The 24,222-nt window shown below is 33.1% G+C and overlaps 1 protein-coding gene across 5 annotated transcripts in view; it reads right to left on the reverse strand.

Moving 5' to 3' along the window:
- The window catches only part of IKZF2 (IKAROS family zinc finger 2), a 153,000-nt gene that overhangs the window by 46,383 nt on the left and 82,395 nt on the right, over positions 1 to 24,222 (reverse strand). For 4 of the 5 annotated variants that reach the window (XM_031008914.3, XM_055380493.2, XM_055380491.2 and 1 more), the window contains 2 exons: positions 11,073 to 11,339; positions 3,957 to 4,124 (listed from right to left, as the gene is read on the reverse strand). In XM_031008914.3, the coding sequence (XP_030864774.1) occupies positions 3,957 to 4,124; positions 11,073 to 11,339 (435 nt within the window). The remainder of the gene's footprint in view (positions 1 to 3,956; positions 4,125 to 11,072; positions 11,340 to 24,222) is intronic. The other variant, XM_055380494.2, reaches the window with a different exon arrangement.

A 24,222-nucleotide genomic window follows, 5' to 3' on the forward strand; every position in this document is an offset into this window, starting at 1 on the left:
CACCTTCCTTCGTGAAAATGAAGCACAAAATGTGGTGGCCTCTCTAGATTTCAGAAGCAACATAGACCATATTTGGGTATACTTCTGTGGTGCATATACTAGGTAATCCACAGGCTGTCCATTTTGAGAGCAGCCTGGGGCAAGAAAAGGATCTACATCATACCCTGCCATGATGAAAGCTCCCTCTACTTTTGACTCTAAGATTCAGCAGATGCAATGATTTTTGGAAATGTCTGTGGCAAATGGAGATGCTGTATGACATCTCTGTCAATGGAAGCCTCAGTGTGTAGATCCCTCATGGTTTTTAGTAAAGACATGCAGTTTTCTAACAATAACTAATCTCCATTTGAAAAGCCTCTCCTTACTTGCTAATGAACTTTGGTTAAGACTGTGTACCAGGCCATAGGACTCGGAAGGACAATGTAGCCCAAACCGTGCATCATGAACTAGGTGTCATCTAATTCAACATATCAAAAATGTACACAACAGCATTTCCTTGGTATATTTTCCTTCCCTGCAGCCTTCTTATGCTAGTTGAGGAAGCCCAAGTATACTGTATGAGCAAGTAGCTCAGAGGTCCCTAATACCTGCTACTACTGCTTCTCAATCTTTTTGCTTCAACCCGTATGTATGGCCTCATGGGGTATTCTCAGTGACTAGTTGATGAGGATGAAACAGTGTGGATCTGGTTTGTAAATAGAGTGTCTGGAATTCAACACCAGCTGTGACTATGGTGTTTACAGGTCCACTTAAGGGAGAGGGCCCTGAAATACAGTGGCTATCCCTCCAGCAGCCAGAATTTCATTCAGCTAGTACATTTAACTGCACACTTTGCATGGAAGAAGAGATAGTTGAGGTAATGATATATGGCATGGCCATATGGTCAAGGACTTCAAAGAACAAAATTGGACAACTGGTGACAGAAGGTCTAGGGAAGAGTTATGAGGATATATCCTTCAGAATTGGTACAAAATGTAATGATATGGTATTCTATGTAAATTCTCTCTAGAGGGCATTCACTGTAGTGAAGGCTGTTAGTAATCTGAAGGGGGTAATCTCATCAGTCTCAGACTCTTTACCAGGCTTACCTGGTACTTTCTCAGTGGGCCAATGTACAAAGTGACAATGGGAGTAGGGACACAGAAACTATGAACAGATTCAATTACATGGACTTCCTCTTCTCTATGACTGATTTAACTACCACCACTGCTGAGCTCACAATTTTCCAGTGCTGAGACCCTGATATGGCACCATTCCTGAGAGAGATCAACCAAGCAAGTAGTGGCAGGCAGGTTACATTTGACTCTTTCCAACATGGAAGAGGCAGAAATATATCCTAATAGGATATGCCTTCCCTTTCTCTTCAATATTTTTGCAAGCTCCCTCAAATATGGATTTAACAGAATGCCTCACCAATTACCCTGGTATTCCTTGCTATACTGCCTTCAACCAGGAAACTCCTTTTTATGGCAAGACAAATACAATTCGCGCAAATCTATAGAATGCATGGGTCATACATACCCCATGTATCACCACCCAGAATCAGCTGGCTACATGGAGTGGTGAAATGGCCTACCAAAGGAGTGGTTCATGTATGGTTGCCAGCTGGGAGGAGTTTGGGTGTGTTCTACAGGATATTATATATGGCCAACATCATCTCCTCCATAGCCAGAAGGCATGAGTCTGAGAACAAAGAGGTTAAGGTAGAGGTGGCCACTCTAATAACATCAAATAACCCATTTAAAGGCTTTTTACTCTGTGTCCTGAAACCTTCAGATTGGTGGTTTTGGAGATCTCAGTTCCCAAAAGAAGAATGTTTTCTCCAGGTTTCAGAGATCTGGTCCTGTTGTATTGGAAGCCGAGAATACTCACTAGCTATTTTGGGCATGTCAAGCTGCTAAATAAACGGGGACTGGCTTATAATTTTTCCAGACTACCAGAACGATTTGGAGCTGTTGCTATATAATGAGGACAAGAAGAACTATGCTTGGAACTCAGGGGATTTACTGGGGCATCTCTTTAGAAATACTTACCTAATAATTTTGGTTATTGAAAAATTATAGTAATATAAGAAAGACAGGACCACCGAAGACTCAGAACCTATAAAATTTTAGTCACCTATCAGATAAAGAATCTTATTTAGCCGATGTGCTAAACAGAGTAAGAGTAAGGGGAAGATGTATTTGAGTGGAAGAAGAACACTATAATGATCAATTTTGAGCTTTCTGGCAAATTAGAGGAGCAAAAACTGTAGCAACTCTGTTTAATGTTCTATCTATTATGAAGAAAATTAGGGATGGCTGGCATTTTAGATTCCAATTGGAAGCATGATTGAATTGGTATCAGCTCTTGGTGATGCAGTAGCTGGATGCCCCCTCTCCAATAGGGACTCCATTAAACTCTCTTGAATTACCCAATTTGAATATATCTATTTATATATCTGCAAAAATCATAACTTGACATACTAAATTGCAAAATGAGCACGATGGCAGTTATAAGGACCATGTCTTTGTTTATGAAGACAGATAACATAATATGTACACACAAAACCATGACATTAAAAACAACATGATTTCAACAAAAATAAGATGGATGTTTAAAGTTATTTATTACATGAAGTTGAGGCAAAACCATATGTTCACAAAGATCTATTTGTTATATAATCTTTGGACAACTCAATAATAATTTAACTCTGGCTAGAGTACATGACAAGCTAAAGGAAATGCCTATCATGTCCTAAAAGTATATTTCGATAAAGAACTTTTCATAATAAAACACTGCTTTAAGTTATAATTTTGATAGCACAATTTTAAAATAAAACATAAAATGCTGTAGTTGGAAGTAAGTGAATTCCTTTAACTCAGGGAGGAAAGAAAAATATATACTTAAAATATTTTGTTTTCGTGTTTGCATTAATTTAATTTTCTTGTAACTGCCCCAAATTTAAGAGTTAATGTTTAAAATAGTTTTACACGATTCACATTCATGTTTAAAAACTTAGTACAGCCTTAAGGATAAAAAGGAAAAATGTAAAGAGAGATAATATACAATAAGCATTCTCTCACAACCTCAGCACTCTCCAATACGATTTGTCAATGTAGATTAAAATATCACTTCCATCATATCTTCATATTAAAATTAAAATTTAGTATGTCATTATGAACAGAAGAAACAAATAAAACTGGCTTAAGAGTATTCTATATTAATTTTCCACCTTTAACTTCTTGGTTATGAAAATTTATACTAAAAGTCAAATGAGATTCATTTGGATTTCTGATCATTCTTTTCTCTTTTATGTGTTATATTCTGGCATTTCTTAAAAACATTAAATTTATTTTTTTCTTTTATTCCCAAGAATTTATCATATTCTACATTTTTTAAATGATTTATGAAACACAGCAAAGTTTCAGAGTACCCAATGACTATTGTTTGAGAGCTAAAGATACAAGGAGAGTTAAAATTAGAATATAAAATACTCGAAAAGCCAATTTTCTGAGTATATTTTCAAGTTTAAAAGAAACAATTTTATTTTCCACAGAGATCCCAGCCTGAGCACTGTATCAGTCAAAAAAAATCAGTTTTCATTTCCTCTATAGTAACTCGAAACATAACTGATATTATACTGGATCTTCACTTATCTTGGATTAACCATAATGACTCCATTCTTAATTGTAAAATTTTAAAATTATAGAAAATATATAACAGCTGTTTTCTTATTCTAATATATTGAAGTAAGATACTCTTCAGTTGACAGTGCTCCTTTCTGCCAAGCTGTAAAGTCTAAAAATGAAAGATACATGCATCCTGCAAGATTTATCAATTATTTAATGTACACCAATAACAATATTGTCTTGGTCATTACTGACTACATAACAAAGCCATGTTACTATCATTCAGTAGTACTCTTCTAAGTTTTCCTGTTTTACTTTTCTTCTCAAGGAGTTGGTGACACTTACCAGAATGGGTCCTGAGGTGTCCTGTGAGGGCGTCCCTTCTTCTACAGGCGTAGCTACAGAAAGGACATTTGAACGGCTTCTCTCCAGAGTGTAACTTTATGTGTCTCAGAAGGTTGCCCTTCTGAGTAAAAGAAGCTCCACACTGGTTACAGTGGAAGGGGCGTTCACCTGCAGTAAGGAGAAGAAATGGGAAGTATCAACTAGGGTATGTGCAAGTGACTAATTTGCCATCCACTGTTAACCAAAGCCAGTTCTCTATGCTAAAAATGTTCATCTCCCTCATAAGTCTTTTAAACATTTATCTTCCTAGAATTTGCTTTGCCAATACAGTTACCAAAGTCTCAAGTTTTACATCAAATGATCTTTCCCCTTCTATGTATAAATGTGACAAAAGTCCTATCACTGACTCAGAAGAACAACAATAATAGCATTTATCGTTGGTTGAACAATGAGGTGCTATCACTTTAGGGCCTTACACACAATTGTATGCTTTCCATAGAATATTTCAATCCTTTCTTACAATGACAATAATTAGGTTGTTTTAATTTTAATTAACAAATGAAGAAATTAAAGTCCATAGATCAAAGTATTTTATTACACAGAGCTAGAAAGTAGTCAAGGTGAGAAATGAACCTGGTCAGTTTGGCTACAAAATCTTGTTCTCTTTATTTTACATGCTATCTCTTTAAAATTGGCAGAAAATTTGAGCTGAAAGAGACCTTCAGTCTAATTCCCTCATTTAGCTGATATGGAAAGGGGCAACTAAAAGGTACAGCAAATGAACCAGCTTACAAAGCTCATTAGTACAAGATTTTCAAATACAGGCCAGGTTTCTTGATTCTCCTGGTCACTAATAGTAAAACCTTTAGCAAAATTTCCAAATAAAATTATTCATCCAGACATGTCCTGTACACCTTTTTTGTGAAAATTATTATTTGAAAGGAATCTTTTCTCCCCGTTTTTCTATTACTGATATTGCTATGAAGTTTTTAAGCCTCAATTATAAGTTTGGTCTGTTGCCATCAACTGACTCACCAGTGTCATCAAATATAAAAACATGTACGCAATGAAGCAGTACAACTGGCAAGTAGGATCAAATTGATAGCCTTATCAAACTATAAAGAAAATGCTATTATTTTAAATTCACCTATCACTAAAGATATATATAAAATAAAATAAAAATTTAAATATAAGTAAATAGTAAAAATGTAACATACTAAAGCTCTAAGTTTAGAATAAAAAGAACATTACAAAACAATTCCCTTTTGGTTGAACTGGACCATTTCTTTACCTGCGGTTAGATGATGATTGTAATTTTAATAGTTTTTCAAAAAGCTTACATTGAAATGTCATGTTTCATATATCTTTAACTGAAACACACATAATAATGAATAATAAAAACTCAAGGTTTTTTGGCCCTTTGACATAATGCAAACTCAATGATTCTTTTATTAAAGAAAGCTAAGAGGTATAAATAAGATAAACTATGGTCACTTTCTGGCAGCAGCTATTGAAAATTCTATCATATAGATTTGTTATAAAACCTAGATAAATTTAAAAATTGATAGATCAAGTATATCTCAAATTCTGTAGTATTTAGTGTTTTGGGAACTTAATGAGGTACATACCAAAAAGGTGTAATCTGTGGGTATGGTGGGGGTTAAGGTTTTTTCTTAAGAAATCTGGAGCTCTTATGAGCTACATGTACAAGAGGTCCTATATTGATAATATTGGATTGAAAAAAATCTGTAATGTTAAAGTTCCCTTAAGTGGTATCTTCTTAGTTTCATTAACCTGGTAAGATCTATATCTCCTCATATAAAGTCTTCCAACATAAGGTTTTAAAATAAATTGAATTTTGGCAGATCTTTTTTACTTTTACACACAATATACAACTTGATTATTTGATTCTCTTTCCTAATGGAATCACAGGCTGCAACTTTTTAAATCAAGAATTTTCCACTCCCAACCCCTGCCATAGTAACAAAAGGAAAGATGGAGGCACTTCTTTCACAAATTAAATTTTTAAAGAAAAAGGAAAATAGCAAATATATATTATACTTTTCACTCCAAAAATTTGATTTTACTTTTAAAATCTGTCTACGTAAGGTTTCCCAAGCAAGTAACAAATTCGTTCACAATAACTTTACAAGAGTTAAATTACTAAGTGTGGTGAACAATTTGAAATCATGTCTGCCTTTAGATAATACTCCTATAGCCTGCTGACTCCAATTTCCTTTAAACCTCCTACAATGTTTGAGTTGAAATATTTCAAAATCCCTAATTTGAGTAGTTCATTCTTCAAAAATAATGCTAGTCTAAAAATGAAACAATATCTTTTTTAAAAAGAATTTTAAAATTCACCTAACTGAGTTTTATGCGATTAATGAAAGGGTAATTTAGTTTTTACATTTACAAAATACTCTAGATATCTTCAAGTCTTTTTAATAAGAAATTACTTCTGAATTTATATGATCATCCCCAAATGGCGTAGAAGAAACAAAAGGTGGTCTAGGTATATCTGGAAATATTGTCCTGTTGCTGAGTGTGGAAGTCATACTATGGAAGTCTTTGGTAAGTTCCCAAGGACATGGGAAGTAAAGAAGAACAAGGCATGATTAAGGTAACTAGTTTTCTTCCTTTTTTTGGTAAGAGAAAAGGGGCATTGAAAATAATACATTTTAATTTCAATAAGATAAGGCTTTGGGAGATATTGATTTGAATTATGAATAAGTCTTGATAGATGCTTTTTACATTTGGATACTAATCTTATGGCTTTCCTCATTTTATTTGCCTAACTCCTGTTGATGTATTGATTATAGGAAAAGATAATTATTTCAAGAGTCCACTTGTTTTATTGTGTTCCAAACTAAAGTTAGTTGGAATCATAATGAAACCCTCAAAGACAGTACTGTTAGAAACAAGGATTAAAACAGAGGGTAATTTATGAGATTTCTAAAAGTATACATAGTTATATTCCAGGAATAATCCAAATATAGAAGTAATATCCATATCTGTCTAATAACAAATAAAAAGTGAATTGACTCAATTTTTGATAAAGTTATTTCTATAAAACATTAGCAACCCTTTTATTCAATGTCGTGGGGTATTTCCTGGCCTAGGCATTACAGAATAAGTGTAAAATTGTCTGACAATTAAGTAAAAGATTCAGTTAACTATCTTTTCTCTATGCAAACGGTACATATGCAAAAACTCCATACTGTCCATGAAACTTTAAAATAACATATCTCAATTATTTCTTGTAAATAATTTGTTCTTTAAATGGACTGCATCAGTGTGCCCTTTTTGAGTCAGTTTAGACTTTGTCTGAAAAAAATATTAATCATGTTCTTCATATGTATATCAAAGCAAATTTTAAGAAAATCTCACAAATTTACTAACTACATTAATGGAGCAATCCAAGCTGAAAACATTAAGTAGTTTGTTATAACCATAATGACTAATCTTTCCCCTGGTAGGCACAAAAATCTAGACTAACAAAACTGGATCGAGGAAAACAATTAAGATATGGTCATGTGTCCTTCATGTCCATATCTCAATCTGTTGTTTTGTTTTTATTTTTAAATACAATAGAACAATCTACTGGTCCATTTTTATTTACTGACTGGGTGAGATTATATATTATTTTTATTATGGAATATCTTATATTTCAATATTTTATGTACCTTCATAAACACCTATTTCTAGACCTCCATCTAAATATTCAATTAAAATGCAAATATATATGCATCAACTTGCTTTGGTGAATCAAAGACAGAGGGTGCTCCTATGTTGGGTGGAACAACCTACAAATATGCAGAATCTCAAGCATCTGCTGAGTGCCTTTGAGCAAGAGGATGGCTGCACAAAGCTGCAATGTACAAAATACGGTGCTGAAAACTGAGTTACAAGATGGGAGTAGATTAAGGAGAGGCAAAATTAGGGAATTCTATATGTATAATGTCCAATCGATATGTGTTCATGCATGAATTGATTTACTATCCCTATTTGTTTACTCTTCTCTCTATATTCCCAGTGAAGAGTGCCTGGAGTATCCGATGACAATATTACCTGATTACTTACTAAAGTAGCAATACCAAATCAATAAAATGAAGCCATTAATAAGACACTGCAATTGGTACTTTAGTAGAGTATGACAGAGAAAGAAGAAGAGTGGATTCGATCTGATGCTCCATGATATTGTAATGAATTGGATGGTTGTGCATCTTTTTTCACTATCAATTTTATATTAGAGGCTGGGCACGGTGGCTCACGCCTGTAATCCCAGCACTTTGAGAGGCTGAGGTGGGTGGATCACCTGAGGTCAGGAGTTTGAGACCAACATGGCGAAACCCTGTCTCTACTAAAAATACAGAAATTAGCTGGGCCTGGTGGTGGGCACATGTAATCCCAGCTACTTTGGAGGCTGAGGCAGGAGGATCGCTTGAACCCAGGAGGTGGAGGGTGCAGTGATCCAAGATTGCACCACTACACTCCAGCCTGGGCGACAGAGCGAGACTCCAACTCAAAAAAAAAATTATATTAGATGTTCTATGAACTAAAAACACTAAAATATATGTTTCTCAAAGGCATTATAAGGTTTTAAGACAGTATCTTTAATATGAGAGATAAACAATTGATAAGAGTGGGAAGTTCTAAAATGCAGACTAGTTCATGGTATTAAGGAGAAAACATTTGGCTAATGACTAGATTCTGACTACATTTTTCTCAATCTAGTTTAAATTAAAGAAATGCAAATAGACTTTCTAGTCTCAAAATGGTACTAAAGTGGTGTTGAAAATGGCAGGACACACTCAGATGTATAAACTGGATCATCAGAAATATGTTTAAGTGTCTAGTTTAAAGATATCATATCCACAATTTCAAAGTTGACAAAGCATGACAGGTATCACAGCTTCTCCGTAAATGGCTATTAACTTTAAGAAAAATCTAGATCTGAAGAAAGTATAATAATTTGCACAATGCTCCAATAAACACTGATTGACAAAAAAAGATAGTGTTGCAAGTGTACTTTAACATACTCCTTGCTGTTATGAGTTGAGTGAGTCTCGTATTCCTAGGATTTGTGGAAATCTGTATAACTGTTTATAAACTTTATTATGCCAATTAGATTATTTTCAAAAATAAAATAATGCAACTCTACCACACTAGTAAATAACAAAAGGACAGTAGAGTAGGTATATAATTATTATTGTATTTACAAATTAACAATCCTCATGAATATTATTGTAGCTACAGTGAATCACTGATTAACCTAAATTTTCTAAAAACTGTACTCTGGTTCTTTGAATTTTCTTAATTCAGACCATAAAAGATCAATTAAAAATCTTCTAAATACTGTTTTTAGTTTATTTTTTAGCTTAAAATTTAACATTGCATGCAATTCAACTGAAAAGCCATTAGACTGACTGTGTTTTGTTTGTATTTTACTAGATAGGAGAAGTTACACATTTGAATGAGTGTTATCTTCCTTAATATAATCACTCTTACATAATGAATATATTATAACTTTGTGGAACTTGTTTTTAGAACTGTCGTTAGAATTAGTTCATGAGCGTAGATGAAAAGTAGATTATTTTATAGTCTTTTCCCTTTACTTTTTATCAAATAGATACCAAGCTTGATCTTTCAACCTTTTCTAAGACACTTAAAAATTAAAGAAAAAAGTTACACTAGTAATATAAATATTTTTAAAACATCATGCTGTTTAAAAAGGAGATAAAAAACCAAAAAGCAAAATGTAATTGACTGTATGATTGGAATAAGTATATATGTTCTAAAGCTGATGATTTTGATTATGATAACACTGATTTTAATGTATAACTTCTCACTGTAATTTTTAAGATATCAGCCTTACTTTACAGTCATACCTTATAATAAATTATTGGTATACTGACATACCAAGCAATAGTGTGTCTGAACAAAACCAGTATGGGCATCAGAAAACCCTGGTTCTAGCTTCAGCAATGCCTTTACCTACATAAGGGATAATGGACAAATCACTTGACTGTTTCTTCATGTCTATTATGAAAGGTTCGGATTAAAAAAGACTTTGACCTACCTTGTATCTTTAATGTTTTAAGCATGTAATTATTAAACTATTTAGAAATAAAACTTTTAAATAAATTTATTGTGATTTATATTTCTTCCAAAAAAGTATATTTTAAAACTCTGAGAATATTAGTTATTAATATTTTACTGTACACTACACTACTTTGCATTATAGTGAAAGCCATCATTACCATTAAACCAATTTTCATATGAACTTGAATCTTCTTTGTTAAGAGTCAACGATCCTCCTAGCTTACCACTTACTATCTCATTTCTGTTGCTTTTTAAGAAAAAAAAATTGGCAAAGTGTTTAAAAAGATTTAAATAAGACCTTCTCATTTGGTTAGTTTTCACAAAAAACTTTTCACCTCTCCAATGTTTAAAAATATAGTATGAATTAATCTGTGGGCTTTTTCCTCACTCTATCCCAGAATTACATATTCCAACCTACACACCAGCCACTATTTGTCATATTCAATCCTACATATATCCTTGCAGGAGTTATAACCAACAATTACAGAAAGATGGTAGCATCCCTGAACTACAAAAGCACCTGCCTGCTACTGAGACCTGTGGTAGGATAGGCAGAGATCGATTAGAAATTGTATTTCAAGGAGTTAACTGGATAAAGTGAAAATTATTCACTTACATAAATGCATGAGTGCCATTTTGTAGTATAAACTCTTATCTAGCAAACTATATTACCTGCCCATGGGTATGGTAAAATATGTATAGAAATACAAAAAGATTAAGTTACACAATGAAATTCTCCTATACCTTTTGAACCCTTATCATATTATTGCTATATTAAGAACTGTGGAAACTGAATCCCAAACTTCTTTTCTGATATGCTATTCAGATTTGAAGGCTGGAAGTCAAGACCCAGGCTACTCTCTGTTTTTCTGCAATCCAATACTAGCAGAATTCTGAAAAGGTAGTTTTCACCACTGCCACCCCTGAATAAAAAGGAAAGAGAATAGATGTCAGGTAATATCAACATCAGATGTCACAGGCAGTCATCAGGTTATTCTTTCAGCTGCTTACCAGTGTGACTCCTTTTATGTACCATAAGCACATTGGGCCCAATGCAAACCATGCCACAGACGTCACATTTCAGTTTACCATTCGGAAGCCGGATTCCTCCCTCGCCTTGAAGCTCCTGGACTTTCCTGTTGTCAGCCACCTCGCTGCTCTCAATTAGGGGTTCTTCTAGGCTGCTACCCTCATCATGGCCCCTGATCTCATCTTCATGGCTCAGGGGTTTCCTGTCACACTCTTCATCACTCTGCATTTCTAGCTTTACTGAATTTGCTGTAATTTGAAAAGAAGAAAATAAATTTTAAATACATGTTATGTATTCTCACCTACATCTCTTTTCCACTCATTGTCATTCTACTAAATGGATGAAAATGATATATACAGTAGAATAGGGTTCATCATCAAATGCCATGTTAATACATACTGTGTTCTATGATATTTTAGTGAAATGTCATGGAAGTGAAGATAGCTCAGGAAAACTCCAGGTAAACAGAGTGACTATTTCTGCACATATTTGTTTCTTTCACTTAGACATTTGCTTTTTAAACAAATTTTTTTAATAATCCTGGTATTGGCTTTTGAGTCTGTCACTAAGACTCCTAGGACTGAGATAGGATTATGGAAGAAACAAGATTAAATATTGCTTAACACTCTGAACTATGCCTCCTCTTAATTTAATGATCATTATGTATACTTCATATTCTCTGTTTCACATCAGAGTACTTGTATAAACCTGCTTCTGAACAGGGCAAGAGAAACAATTCAGGATCTTAATCCAGCAAATGTCTTTGACATATGAAGATACACTGTCAAGGCAATGTTCTAAAATCAAACTAAACACATATATTCAGTTTAGAGCTATATAAATGTAGTACACAGACCTCACATGCTCTTAAGTTACTCTGCCTATTTTTTCTATCTAAAAAATTACCTATGGAACATGTTGTTTGAAAATCAAAGTATTCCAACTCTAATCTATGCACACCAAAAAGCAACTAATCACAGTAATGGCATAGCATGCATGTACACACTTGCCACTGTTAAGAAATGTAATGCCTTCTGTTTGCTGTTTTTGGATCATCCCACAGAAAAGTTGGAATTTTGTTAGCACAGCCTTCATTCTGGATTGCTGACAGAGTCTTTTCGTAAAGCAGAAACAAGCTTTAAGTGAGTATCAGTTTTTTATCCAGTAATATAGAAAATTTCTTAAGAAATCATATCAAAGTTACTAAGCAAAACAACTTATTTGGTACTACTTGATTAGAGGAAATATTTTCATAAAAAGGAAGTAAGTTCTTTTCATTGCCGTTGTTTTCTTAGAGAAACCACACAGTCTGTGATTTGTCATTAGTACTTATCACAAGAGGGTGCACTATCAAAATGGCTCTGTGGTAGAAAAGTACTGGCATTATAATCTTGAACTAATTATTTAAACTGGGTCTCATGTTTGCAAAGTACAGATGAACTCAGATTACTGAATAAAGTTCGAGCAGAACAGTTTAGGTATTAAGAACGAGGATAGTGAGGAACTTAGGTTTAATTTCAGCATGTCCTTTATAAAATGGGGATGATAATGGTACTGACTTCCTATGGTTGCTGTGAGCATTAAATGAGTAAATATAGGAAATGTGCTTATCTTTTTTTTCCTGGATATATAGTGTTCTATTTCATAAGGTTTTTATGAAGATCAATCAACTTATGGTACATAAACTACTCTGAGATCTACAAAGTGATATGCATCCTTCCTGGACCCATTTCTAACAGAGTACCAACTATATTGCGTTTTACCCTATTTACAAATTGTTACTCCCTTACTAGTTTTTAAAAAGAGTTGGGACAGTATTTTATCCATCTTTATATTGCCAGCATGCTCAAGAATGTTGTGGTATATAGGAGATGTTCAAGTACTATTCACTGATATGTTTTACTAACTTAAGAGTTTTATTGCTTTAAACTTGCTTTGTATGTTTAAAGAACCCATAAACATGGCAAAGAAAAAACAAAAAAAAACATAAAGAATAAAAATTACATATGAAGTTCTTTTGTAACCAAGCTCACTATCTTTCAGGCCCTATCTCAAAAGCAACCAGTATCATAATTTTCAAATTCCAAATAGTCTGAATCCATTTTATAAATCTAGCATCATTTGTTCATCCAGTTAATCATTGGAAATTTGAAATTATTTCTTGTTTCTTGCTATTACAGACATTATTTTACAATACCACATAGTTCTGTCAATCTGACAGATTAAAACTGGTATTTTATTATGGTTTTTAAAAAGCATTTTAAAATTATGAGTGAAGTTAGACATCTTTTTCTATGTTGAAACATTATTTTTTCTCAGAATTATTTATCAAAGTTGTCTGCCCATTTTTCTATTAGGTTGTCAGTCTTTTCTCACTGAATTTAAATGCTCTTTACATATTAAGGAACTTAGCCCAGTGTTTATGATATGTTTTGCAAACATTTTGGTTTATCTCTTTACTCAAGGGCATTTTTTGGCATATATGCTAATTTCACATGTTGAATTTTTAAAGTCTTCAGTTATGGCTCCTGGATTCTATATCTTGCATCAGTAGGTTTTTCCATAATCTAAGTAATTCTTCCATGATATTTTTTCTGGTAAGGGAGACTTTTAAAATCAATGCAAAATGCTATTGGTTATCGCATATAGTGCTATATTCCATTCATAATTGCCATTTAAAATTAAAATTAAGAAAGAAAATCACTGAAAAGTGTTAACTTTATACAGCATGACTTTATACCACTTAGTGTGCATAAAGTGTATCAGAATTCCATTTCAGGAATGAAGAAATACATAACTGAAAGTGTAGTTTTAGAACCTGAAACTATGAGTCTTTTAAATTTCAAAATAGCTCAGAATTATGAAGAATATGACTGACATTACACTACTAAGTTTAATTGGGAAATTAAAACATAACATGAAACAGATAAAAATGTGATTTTTAAAAGTGTGAGATATTACAAATATAGTTAGAACTTTTTATCTATAGAAGAATATACTACAAATAAATACAGAAAAAGTGTATATTTTCCTAAAACCGAAATAGACAAGAAATAGTAAAGCCGTAGTAATCTATTCTCTAACAATACTATAAAGAAGTATGTTTAGAATATATGAATGTATATAATTTTGCTGTACTTATATAGTAAATCAATAAAGTGCAACACATTTTAATATACACATGTCATACATTAAATTTTGCATTTACATGGTGCATATATACAAACAAAATCCCAGTGTAACTAATCTTTCACCCATCTCACTACAATTAGGTTGAAATTCTAGAATAAAAGCAATTATTCTTTGAATCTTAACTATTAAATAGAAAAGTTCTCTCCACTCATAGAAACTCTCCCATGGTTTATTTTCACTATTTAAGATGTCTGCAATTAATGTAGAACACCTAATATTTTAACTTATTAATGATTAAATGTAAGTAGTAAACTTAAGTGTATTCTAAATTATAACTTATATATATATAAGACTTTTGTTATAATATTTGTAGCTACACTATATGATGCTACAACTATTGAATTACAACTATTAACCACCGTACAATAATATTCAGAGTGCTTTAGTTTTCAAATATTTGAAATTAGATTTATATGAAATTTATTTTACAATTTGGCAACACAAAGACATCCTCATAAATGGGCTATAAAGATAAAAACTTGTTCATTTGAGTAAAATGAAAAATCACTGTTACAATTCTCAATACCAAGAGTTATTTTTCAAGCTTGTTTCTCTGATATGAAATAAAGAATGTAAAACTTGGGCATATTTGTGGAAATGTACACACGTTATCATATGCTAATAAGCAATAATGGCTTAATTTAAAAAGAATTTTGCCAGAACAAACTGTTAGCAATGAAAAGGGGATATGAGACAAGATTTTAGTTTTGATGATAAAGATGTTTCTTATACTTCAGTTGTAATGGCACTTCTATTTAGCATTTATATTTATAACTGTTACATCCATATTTTGGTAGACTCAGGTTTGTGAACACAAGGAAAGAATAAGTTAATAGAAAAAAACTGTTATGGTCAAGTTTATGTAGAAAAAGCTTTGAACATATCTCAGGATAAAAAGTGCCATATATTTTTCCAGAAAAAAAAAAAAGCTTCAGGATATAAACATTCTCATGAATTCAAGCTTTTCCCCTCTTCTTCTTTATGCTTTCAAAATACTATTTATAAACACTAGAATGTAATCTTGATGCCATAAAAACACCTAGTTTAAGCAATTCCATTTACAAATGACAAGAAGTAAAGACACTTGCACAGATACTCTTTTTTAAAGCGACTTTCAAGCCAAACAATTTTCAATTATAAAAGTTCCTTCAGTAACCATTCTAGGCTCTCTACAATCAAAGGCTTCACAATAGTCATTGCTTCCAGATACATAATAGTGAATGGACAGTTACACTAGACTTGCCTTTAATTCACTAATATGATAATAAAAGGATAACTGAATAAAAGCCTTTACACAGGTAAACAGGTATAGATCATCATGAAAAAAAGGTAGAATCTAAAACCAAATGGAGCAAAATCATGTTATTTTGTGAATCTACTAAAAACAAATTAATTTAATCCAATCAATGTCATAATGGACATTTTCTTTGCCACCATTGTACTTGAAAAAGTAAAAAAAAAAATCAAAACTCAAATTTTACTCACATAAGAATGAAAAGGATAATAAAATGCACAACAGTCATTACATACATTTGTAGACCTTACATTCATTCATAGAACTCATCTACCTTAGCCAATAAGGAACAAAGACAGCACTGAATTCTCTTAAAAAATCATTAAACCAGTAAATATTTATTAAGTATCCACTATTTGCCTAATACTTTGTCAATAATAATAGTAAAGGTTTAAAGCCTAAAGCAAAAAAAATACTATTAACTTAAATAAGTAACCCATATTAACGCAAGAGTATGTACTCCAAAAATGGCCATAAAAGAGTTCATGAGTTAGAATACAGGAAATATTTTACAAACATATGTAATTTGGTTACATAATAAATTTATTGAACTGAACAATATATAAATGTAAAAAGGCACTTCTTTAAAACCTGGACATTTTACTTTACTACTTTTTATGCTATAACTTCACAAAGTCACCCGTTTGTGCAAGACAGCATATGATTTTGCAGTCTGGAAATTTATTTCTTCAATAATATGAATTCTCAATTTTTAAAATTTTTAAGAAAAAGATCACTTTATATGCATGATAAATATATTAATTTTAAATTTTCAAATTAAGATAATAAATTCTACCCTCATCATTAGAATTTTATTTTCACAAACTGCTATAATTTTTAAATGTCAATTCTGGAAACACCATACACAGTAATCAGAACTGAAAATATCAATTTAAGACATTTTTAAATATACATATTAAACTTTCTACAAGTTAAAACTTTATTATTAATATGAGCTGATTCTACTAATCTACAAACAAGTGAGTCAAGTTTCCTAACCAGGAAAATAATGCAGAGGGATTATGATTTATTTTCTCTATTTAAAGTGATATATTTATTTATCTTATAGAGTATAAAATAAGCTTTCTAGTTTAATTTCTATGAAATTGGTGACTTACTTTTGTTTAGCTGCCAAAGTGTATATTTTAATTTTAATTTTTAATTTTTCAAGGAAGTAAATATTATGGGAATTAAAGAAATATTTTTTTCACATTGTGGAACAGAAGATAGTAAAATACCATTCTTACTTACCAAATGAACAAAAGTGTATTTCAGGTGTGATGTGTAAGTGGACTTTTTATATGGTTGGTTTCTGTTCCCTGGCAATTCAAGTGGGCACTTAAGGGATTTTATAACTTATAAGCATGAACATTTCCCAGTCTATGCCAGACACTTGAAATGGTGTTATACACACTAATTGAACCAATATGGCTATCTAATAATTTATTGAAGTTGCTTCTACACTAATATAACTCCCTCTCATGTAAACTTTCTAAACAGAAACACCAAACATGATTAAATCCATGTTAATATCCCAACAGCTGTTTAAATAATGTGTTAGGAAAACAAAGTGCCTTCAAAACTGTGATGTAAAGCCCAATTATTTACTAAGAATTTACCAACAGTCTAAACAATTAAAGTAAAACCACAACAAAGGTATATGCAATCATTTTTTAATATCCTCAGCAAAATTTCATGCAATGTATTTGTTCCTTTTGACTGTGGATAAATAAGTGGATGAGTCTTGAAAAACAGTTTCTTCACAACATCCTTAAAGAATTTGTTTTATAAATGGTGGGACATGTCCAGACACTGGTGTCACTGAGCTGCAGCTGAGCCACTTCTGGGTAGCATTCTAAATCTGTATATCACATCACCTCACTTTTCTCTCCATCCTCTTTCTTCTCTGTTCAATATAGCTATATTATGTATTTCTTAAACCCACTGGAGTTACTCCAGATCAAGACAGTACTGATTTCTGAAATACTGTTATTATTCCAACAATAGTGTAGTAAAGTTACCCTGCATCTGAAGGCAGAAAACCAGGGTCTCTACCACCTCTTCTGCCATTTAACTTGTTATGGGACCTTGGGAAATTTGTTTATCCTGACTCAGCCACTAGTACCATCTAAAATATGGGGGGAAATAACACTTGATGTTCCTGAAAACAGAAGGCTAGATAAAATAATCTCTGGTAGACTACAGATTTAGAATCCTTTTAATGATAATAGTAATAATAATGATAATAATAATAATAGAAAAATAAAACAGTTTTTATGATTTATAAAATACTGACATATTCTTTTTTGATACTCAAAATGACTGCATTGTAGGAAGGGTAGCCACAGATAAACACTGAAGCATGGTTGTTAAGTGGCTATTGAAAGGATACAAGTTAGTAAATGTGAACTTGATATCAGTTCAAGATCTTTTGACTCGTAGCCTATCCATCCTTCTATGACATGATACTGGCTCTCCAATGAAACAAGTAACTTACATTAGTATTATATTTAGGACAAAAATCAGTCATAGGCAAACAGTTCTTACGGTAGCTGTAAAACTATGTCCACCAGTTGAAGAGGATACCAGAAACTTAAGTCCCGAATGGTCACATAAAGAAATGTTAAGTTTCCATAAACCAAACTATTGAATTATGACTTTCTATCAAAACTGGGATGCATGTCTCACTCAAAACAACTACCTCATAATTTTAAAATTTGCTTTGGTGTTGTCAAGGTTATGTCCATGCAGTACACCTAGTTGCTGAAGAATCTGTCAATATTCAATCTTTTCCTCCTCCTCTCTATTTTTTTAACACTAATTTCTATACTCCTTGTCCTGCTATGACTTATCGGTGGTAGGTCAAGGCAGCAATTTGAGCAGTAAGTCAATATTATCAATTTTAATCTCTAAACCAATAGTTTATGAAGGATAGCATTTCAGGATTTCCTTTGTGGTCATGTTTTGACAGTCTTGTGTCAATTATTGATATAAAGATAAATCACACCTGTGAGTTGGTAATGTAGAATTTTATTTACATTTAAACAGATCTTGGCAACAAAATAAAGACCAAAAAGTTTCCTCCCTACTTTCATGGAAAAAAAATGTAAACGAATGGAGTGCAAAATATCTAACTTCCTGATGATCCTCCACAATCCATGAAACCTTGTATAGCGTGCACATCATCAAAATACACACCTTTATTAGCTAGCACAGTAGCACCATCGTGGCCCACGGATGGAGTTTCTATTTTTTGGCGGACAACTAGTTCATGAGAATTATACAATGCAGAGAAAATAAACCTACTTTAAATAGAAATGCCTCAGCCAAACAGCAGTCTATCCCTTTATCCATCCTTTCGATGAATGATTTCATTTGCCAAGTCCTAAAGGTTCAATATCTTCTATGTCTTGCACATCTAACTGTTTTTGCATCTTCTTGGGCAATACAACTACTTTAAGATCCCCATGACCTCTCACCTGGAACAATATCAAAAACTTTCTAACTGGTCTCTTTCCTTCAAACTTTTGCCACACTCTTCTCCCCCAATTCATCTATATTCAATTGTTAGGTTAATCTTCCTATTGCAGAGTTCATATTATTCTTCTAAATGTCTTCAAGAACTGCCTACTGCCTAAACATTAAATACAAAGGTATTGGTGTGGAATTTAAGAACACCCAAAGTGTAGTCCCATCATATCCTTCAGCCATATATCCTATGAGTCTTTTAGTTACTCATACCTTTTCCAGTCAAACCACTGTCCTCAGTTTTCCAGAAACACATTTATACATCTCTACTTACTGGGTTTTTGTTTTTTCCCAAGCACCTGCTTTTATTTTCTGGGATACTTCCCCTATTTCTGCAAAAATTAGCACATCATTAAAGGATCACTTATCTGCTACCTTTTTTTCATGAGTGTTTTCTGAGCAAAAAGTTCTTCTCCTATGAAACTTACTTCACTTTACATTACAGTGATTTCATCAGAACATTTGCCTTACCTCTACACTGCCTATAGTGTAAGGTCCTTGAGAGGAAATACTGCCTTTATTCATAGTTGTAAAATCATTCTATCCTTGCACATACAAAGCACCCAATATGTATTTGTTGAACCAGCGCTGCTGATTTATGTATGATATTTCTCTTTTTAAATTACGAAGACCTCACATAAATCAAACACACATGATGAATAAATATAACAATACAGATTTAGATTTTAAACACAAATCATCAATATCAAAATAACGTTAATTAAAGAACCATTAATGACAGGAAAGAATTTAGGTGCATTATATATATCAACTGAATTAATCAAAATAGCCACTCTATGAAGTACGTAATTTTATCCTCATTTTACAAATGAGGAAACTGGAGCTCAAAATCAGTGAAGTAACACATTCAATTCATACAAATATTCAGAGTCAGAGCTGTGACTGGAACTCAGAACTGATGACCAAATTCTTGCTATTTCCCTATGATGCCAAAAGCAAAGTAGCTAGTAATAGTTAGTAAAGAAAAAAAACAGATGTCAATATGTTAAAGAATGATACCTTTGAATCAGTGTATACAATCTGATATGTTTTTTACTCCACAGTGGAATACAGGTGTAGCAGATTGCCAGTTTGAGGTAAAGAGAAAGTTGTCTGAGTAAGCCTGTTTTGGAAGAAGACCAGCTTACACTGCCAAATTTCCTGAGCGTGGATTTTATTTCATATAAGAGCAATCTACTTTGAACTGGTGTTTGGCAACCATCTGCTTAACGTAACTGTAAGAGGCTTGTGAAGCAAATTACATTGTGAAATTATCTTTTTAATAAGAGCAGTACAAAATTCTTAACCTAACTTCTGTAAGAAGTAAAATCCAGCTGAGTGGGTATGTTCCCAAAGGGACCCACAAGGATTCCCAGAGGTCACTAAGGACGCTTAAACAAGGTCAGAAGGCAAGGCTGCTGGCGGCTCAACAGAAAGAGATAAGGAAGAGAGCAGGATTTCTATCACTGGGCAACGGCAACAGAGGGAGGAGCCAAAGCAGTGCAACACACTTCAGCAGCTTTACCGGGTCTCTGAAGTGAAGCAACAGGGGAACCCAACAGGTTTCCATACCCCAGGTTCAAACATCCTTGGGTCATACACATTGAGATCAAGGCTACAAAAGTTCTTTCCCTGCTGTTCTTCCATAAACACTGTACTACTGGTCTGAGTCAAATAAACAGAGTCTGCATTTGGCCCTGAGATGCAGGATTGCTCAGTTAGAAATTAATAACCAGTAAGATCTATCAAGTAGTGAGAAAGAGAAAACTTGTGGTGATTAAGGGGAATTAAAGCAATTTTTGACAGATCAGTGCCAGATACTTATTTTCCACAATGTAGCAGCAGCAGTTTTTTTTGTTGTTGTTGTTGTTCTTCTTCTTTACAATGCTCATACCTAGTTTTCTACTCCTAATGAATGAATGAACATTTTAAGTAGGATTACAGAATGCATATAATTAAAGGCAAAAACATTTACAAAGCATCCTATGAAGTATTTAAATCATGGAAATACCAGATTATAACATCTATGTTTAAATGCTTACATATATAAATGTTAGGAAGCCACTTGCTAGCTCCCTGCTTTCTACTGTATATAAAGTGAAGATAATATCCTCTACATTAAAACTGTGAAGACTGGAAAAGCATGCAATCACTTAAAGCAAGCAACATAGCCCTGTGGTTAAAGAGCAAGGGCTCTAGGTCCAGCACCCTGGAGTTTAAGGCCAGGTTCGTTCATTTATAAGTCACATGACCTTAGGAAACCTAAGTTTCAATTTTCTCATCTATAAAATCAAAATAATGACAACAGCTGCCTCCTAGGGTTGTCCTAAGTATTAAATAAAATTGTATAAACAATACACTTGGGACTACTTGCTTCTTATTAATATATCTATGTGAAAGCATTTCATAAGTATCAACATCAAACAAACATAAATCTGGGGTTATGTTTACTACATGGAAGTACAGGGAAGATGCAGAAGGCTTTATGAAGGAAATGGCATGTAAAATAGTACTAATAAGTTGGATATGACTTATATAAAAGAAGAACTAGATGGCACTCAAGATAGGGGCAAGCATGAAGAGAGGAAAAAGGCATGAGTACATGTTGGTTGTGAATGACACCATTTTTTCCGGAATGGATACACTCAACGGATAATATACAATAGAACATATTCTAAAACCACAGAGCATTTAAAATTGAGCAAAGCACAAGAGAATTAATGCTTGAATGGCAGTAATTTCAAAAGACAAATGCTGTTAACTTATTAATAGGACAACCAAGTATGAAGAACTCTTATGAAATCATTCAAAATTACTCACTGAGCACCTGCTCTGTACCAGGCACCATGAGGCAGTAGTGAACAAGACAGATATATTCCCTGCTTTTATGGCACTAGTGAAAGGTATGCATATAGATATATGTGTCTGTCTTTTTATATATATAAGCAACTATGCACTGTAAAATATTTAATGAGCAATACAAGGATTCATAAGCCCCACACCACCATGCCAGAATATTCAGCTACTATAAAACCTCAGTGCAAAATATAGAGCATAAATAATCAACAAATATTCTCATAAGATCACTAATTCAAAAAGATAACTTCTCATTGTAAGTAGTTACTTTAAGCATGCCATCCTTGTATTTGTGAACTGAAGTCTTGATTATTCAATGAGTTATGTTTCCATTTCCAAATCACCATTTAAACAGCTTTCTAAAGCTCATAACTAAAGTATGTGAAACATATTAAAGTGATGACTATGCACCATAGAAAGCAAAGTAGACAGACATATAAGGTATAGTTAAAGGGCATATAAATAGCTTTAACACTTGTGTATGTATGATATTACATTAATCAGATGTAAGAGAGTTCCTTATCCATTAAGAAATACTTCTTCTTTTAGAATACTTGATGCTTTCTGGTCAGGTAAGTAGATCAAAATTTATACAAACTGGGTTTTATTTCTTCTATTAACTGGTGATTTAGCACTGAAGATCACATCTATGTCACCTGGAATTGTACAAGTTACCTTCTAAGAGGCTTAGCTTCCTCTTCTGTGAAATAAAGATAATGCTACCGATTTGTGCAGGTAAAATGCTTAAAAGCCTACCTGCCTGAGGTTAAGGATCTTAAGGTCCCTTCAATCTATGGTATCTATCTATGATTACAGAATACAACCAGACTATTCTTTAAGTTTTCCATAAATAACAATTTGTGTAATTGGTAATAGTTATTGGTCACTATTATAAGTAATAGTATAAATTTATTTATACAAAATCTGGGGTAAAGATCTACCTTTTAGATCATATATTTGAAACCTCTGGGCATGCCTAATTCTATGTGTTCAGGTGTTTCTAAGGGTCATAGGTAAAAGCATGTTTAAATGTGAATGTACTTTTATACATATGCATAGTAATATACTGGAAACCTAGTTGGTATGTGTGCAGGATGTTCTTTATTAAGCAATAAATGTTAGCTACTTAAGCAAAAGATAGTGCAATGTGATAAATGTGCTATCCCCATGTGTTTCCTTCAGTTGAATGTTGGCTAGCATCCAGGAGGGAGAAAACACACACACACACACACACACACACACACACACACAACATACTCAAAACTTTAAAAAGAAAAAAGAAGTGCTACAACCTTCACAAAAAGCATAAAGTCCTTGACTCAAATAATGTTATGAAGACTCTTCTGAATTTCTCTTTTTTTCTACTTTGTCCCCGTCAGGATGTGAACCCTGCCATTATGTATGGCTTGCGGCTGTTTGGGAGTTTCCTCCCCATCTGGGACTAAGAGGCAAATTGCAGGTTTCCAGGGAGGGGAATGCTGTTACAGTAGGGATCACCTCAGCACTTCACATGGATTGTGCCAAGCCTAGTGATACCAGCTACCTTGATACCTGTGACAAGCTAGCCACCAGATTTTGTACTCTTTGTTACTGAAATTATGTAAGGTATTAGTTTTAGTAGCCTAAAGTCTTTGTTTTCTCAAAGGCTATAAACATATGAATAACCATTAAAAGTTATTTTAATCTTCTTCCACCTTTAAAATGAATGCAATTATTTCAGGAGCACAAGAATTCCCGAATCTACCTTTTTGTCACTCTCATCTTCCAAAGCCCACTGTCTTCTTTCACATTCCTAGCAGGTTGCCTTTGTTCAAGGCAGCACATGCTTACTAAAAGCACCTCTCATTCGATGGAAGCTGTCAGCAATTACCGCAATGAACTTTAAATCTTTTTCCTCTAACTACTGTAGTATTCTAGAAATAATGACACAACTTCTCACTGCTTTAAAATGTCAAGCTGACCACTCAGAAATTCAAGCTATGTTTCTCCAGGAAGGTCCAAATGATAAGACATTTTATGTGCCTTCCATTTTATCTCCTGTTCCATTACTACACTGCCTAACACCTTCACAGTATAGCAACACCTCCTGGGACAAGCTGAAACCTAAATGAAACACAAAAGCTGCAACCTGAACAAAGTTAGCAATATGTTTTTGGCAAGAGTAAGCTGTTTTTGTCTTTTCTTTCCATGATCTGACACTATCAGTTGAATTAATTTTATTTTCTTCCTCACAGTGCTATTTCTAAGTAGATTAAACCTAT

This window comes from Gorilla gorilla, chromosome 11 (genome assembly GCF_029281585.2).
Source record: "Gorilla gorilla gorilla isolate KB3781 chromosome 11, NHGRI_mGorGor1-v2.1_pri, whole genome shotgun sequence".
Classification (NCBI taxonomy): domain Eukaryota; kingdom Metazoa; phylum Chordata; class Mammalia; order Primates; family Hominidae; genus Gorilla; species Gorilla gorilla.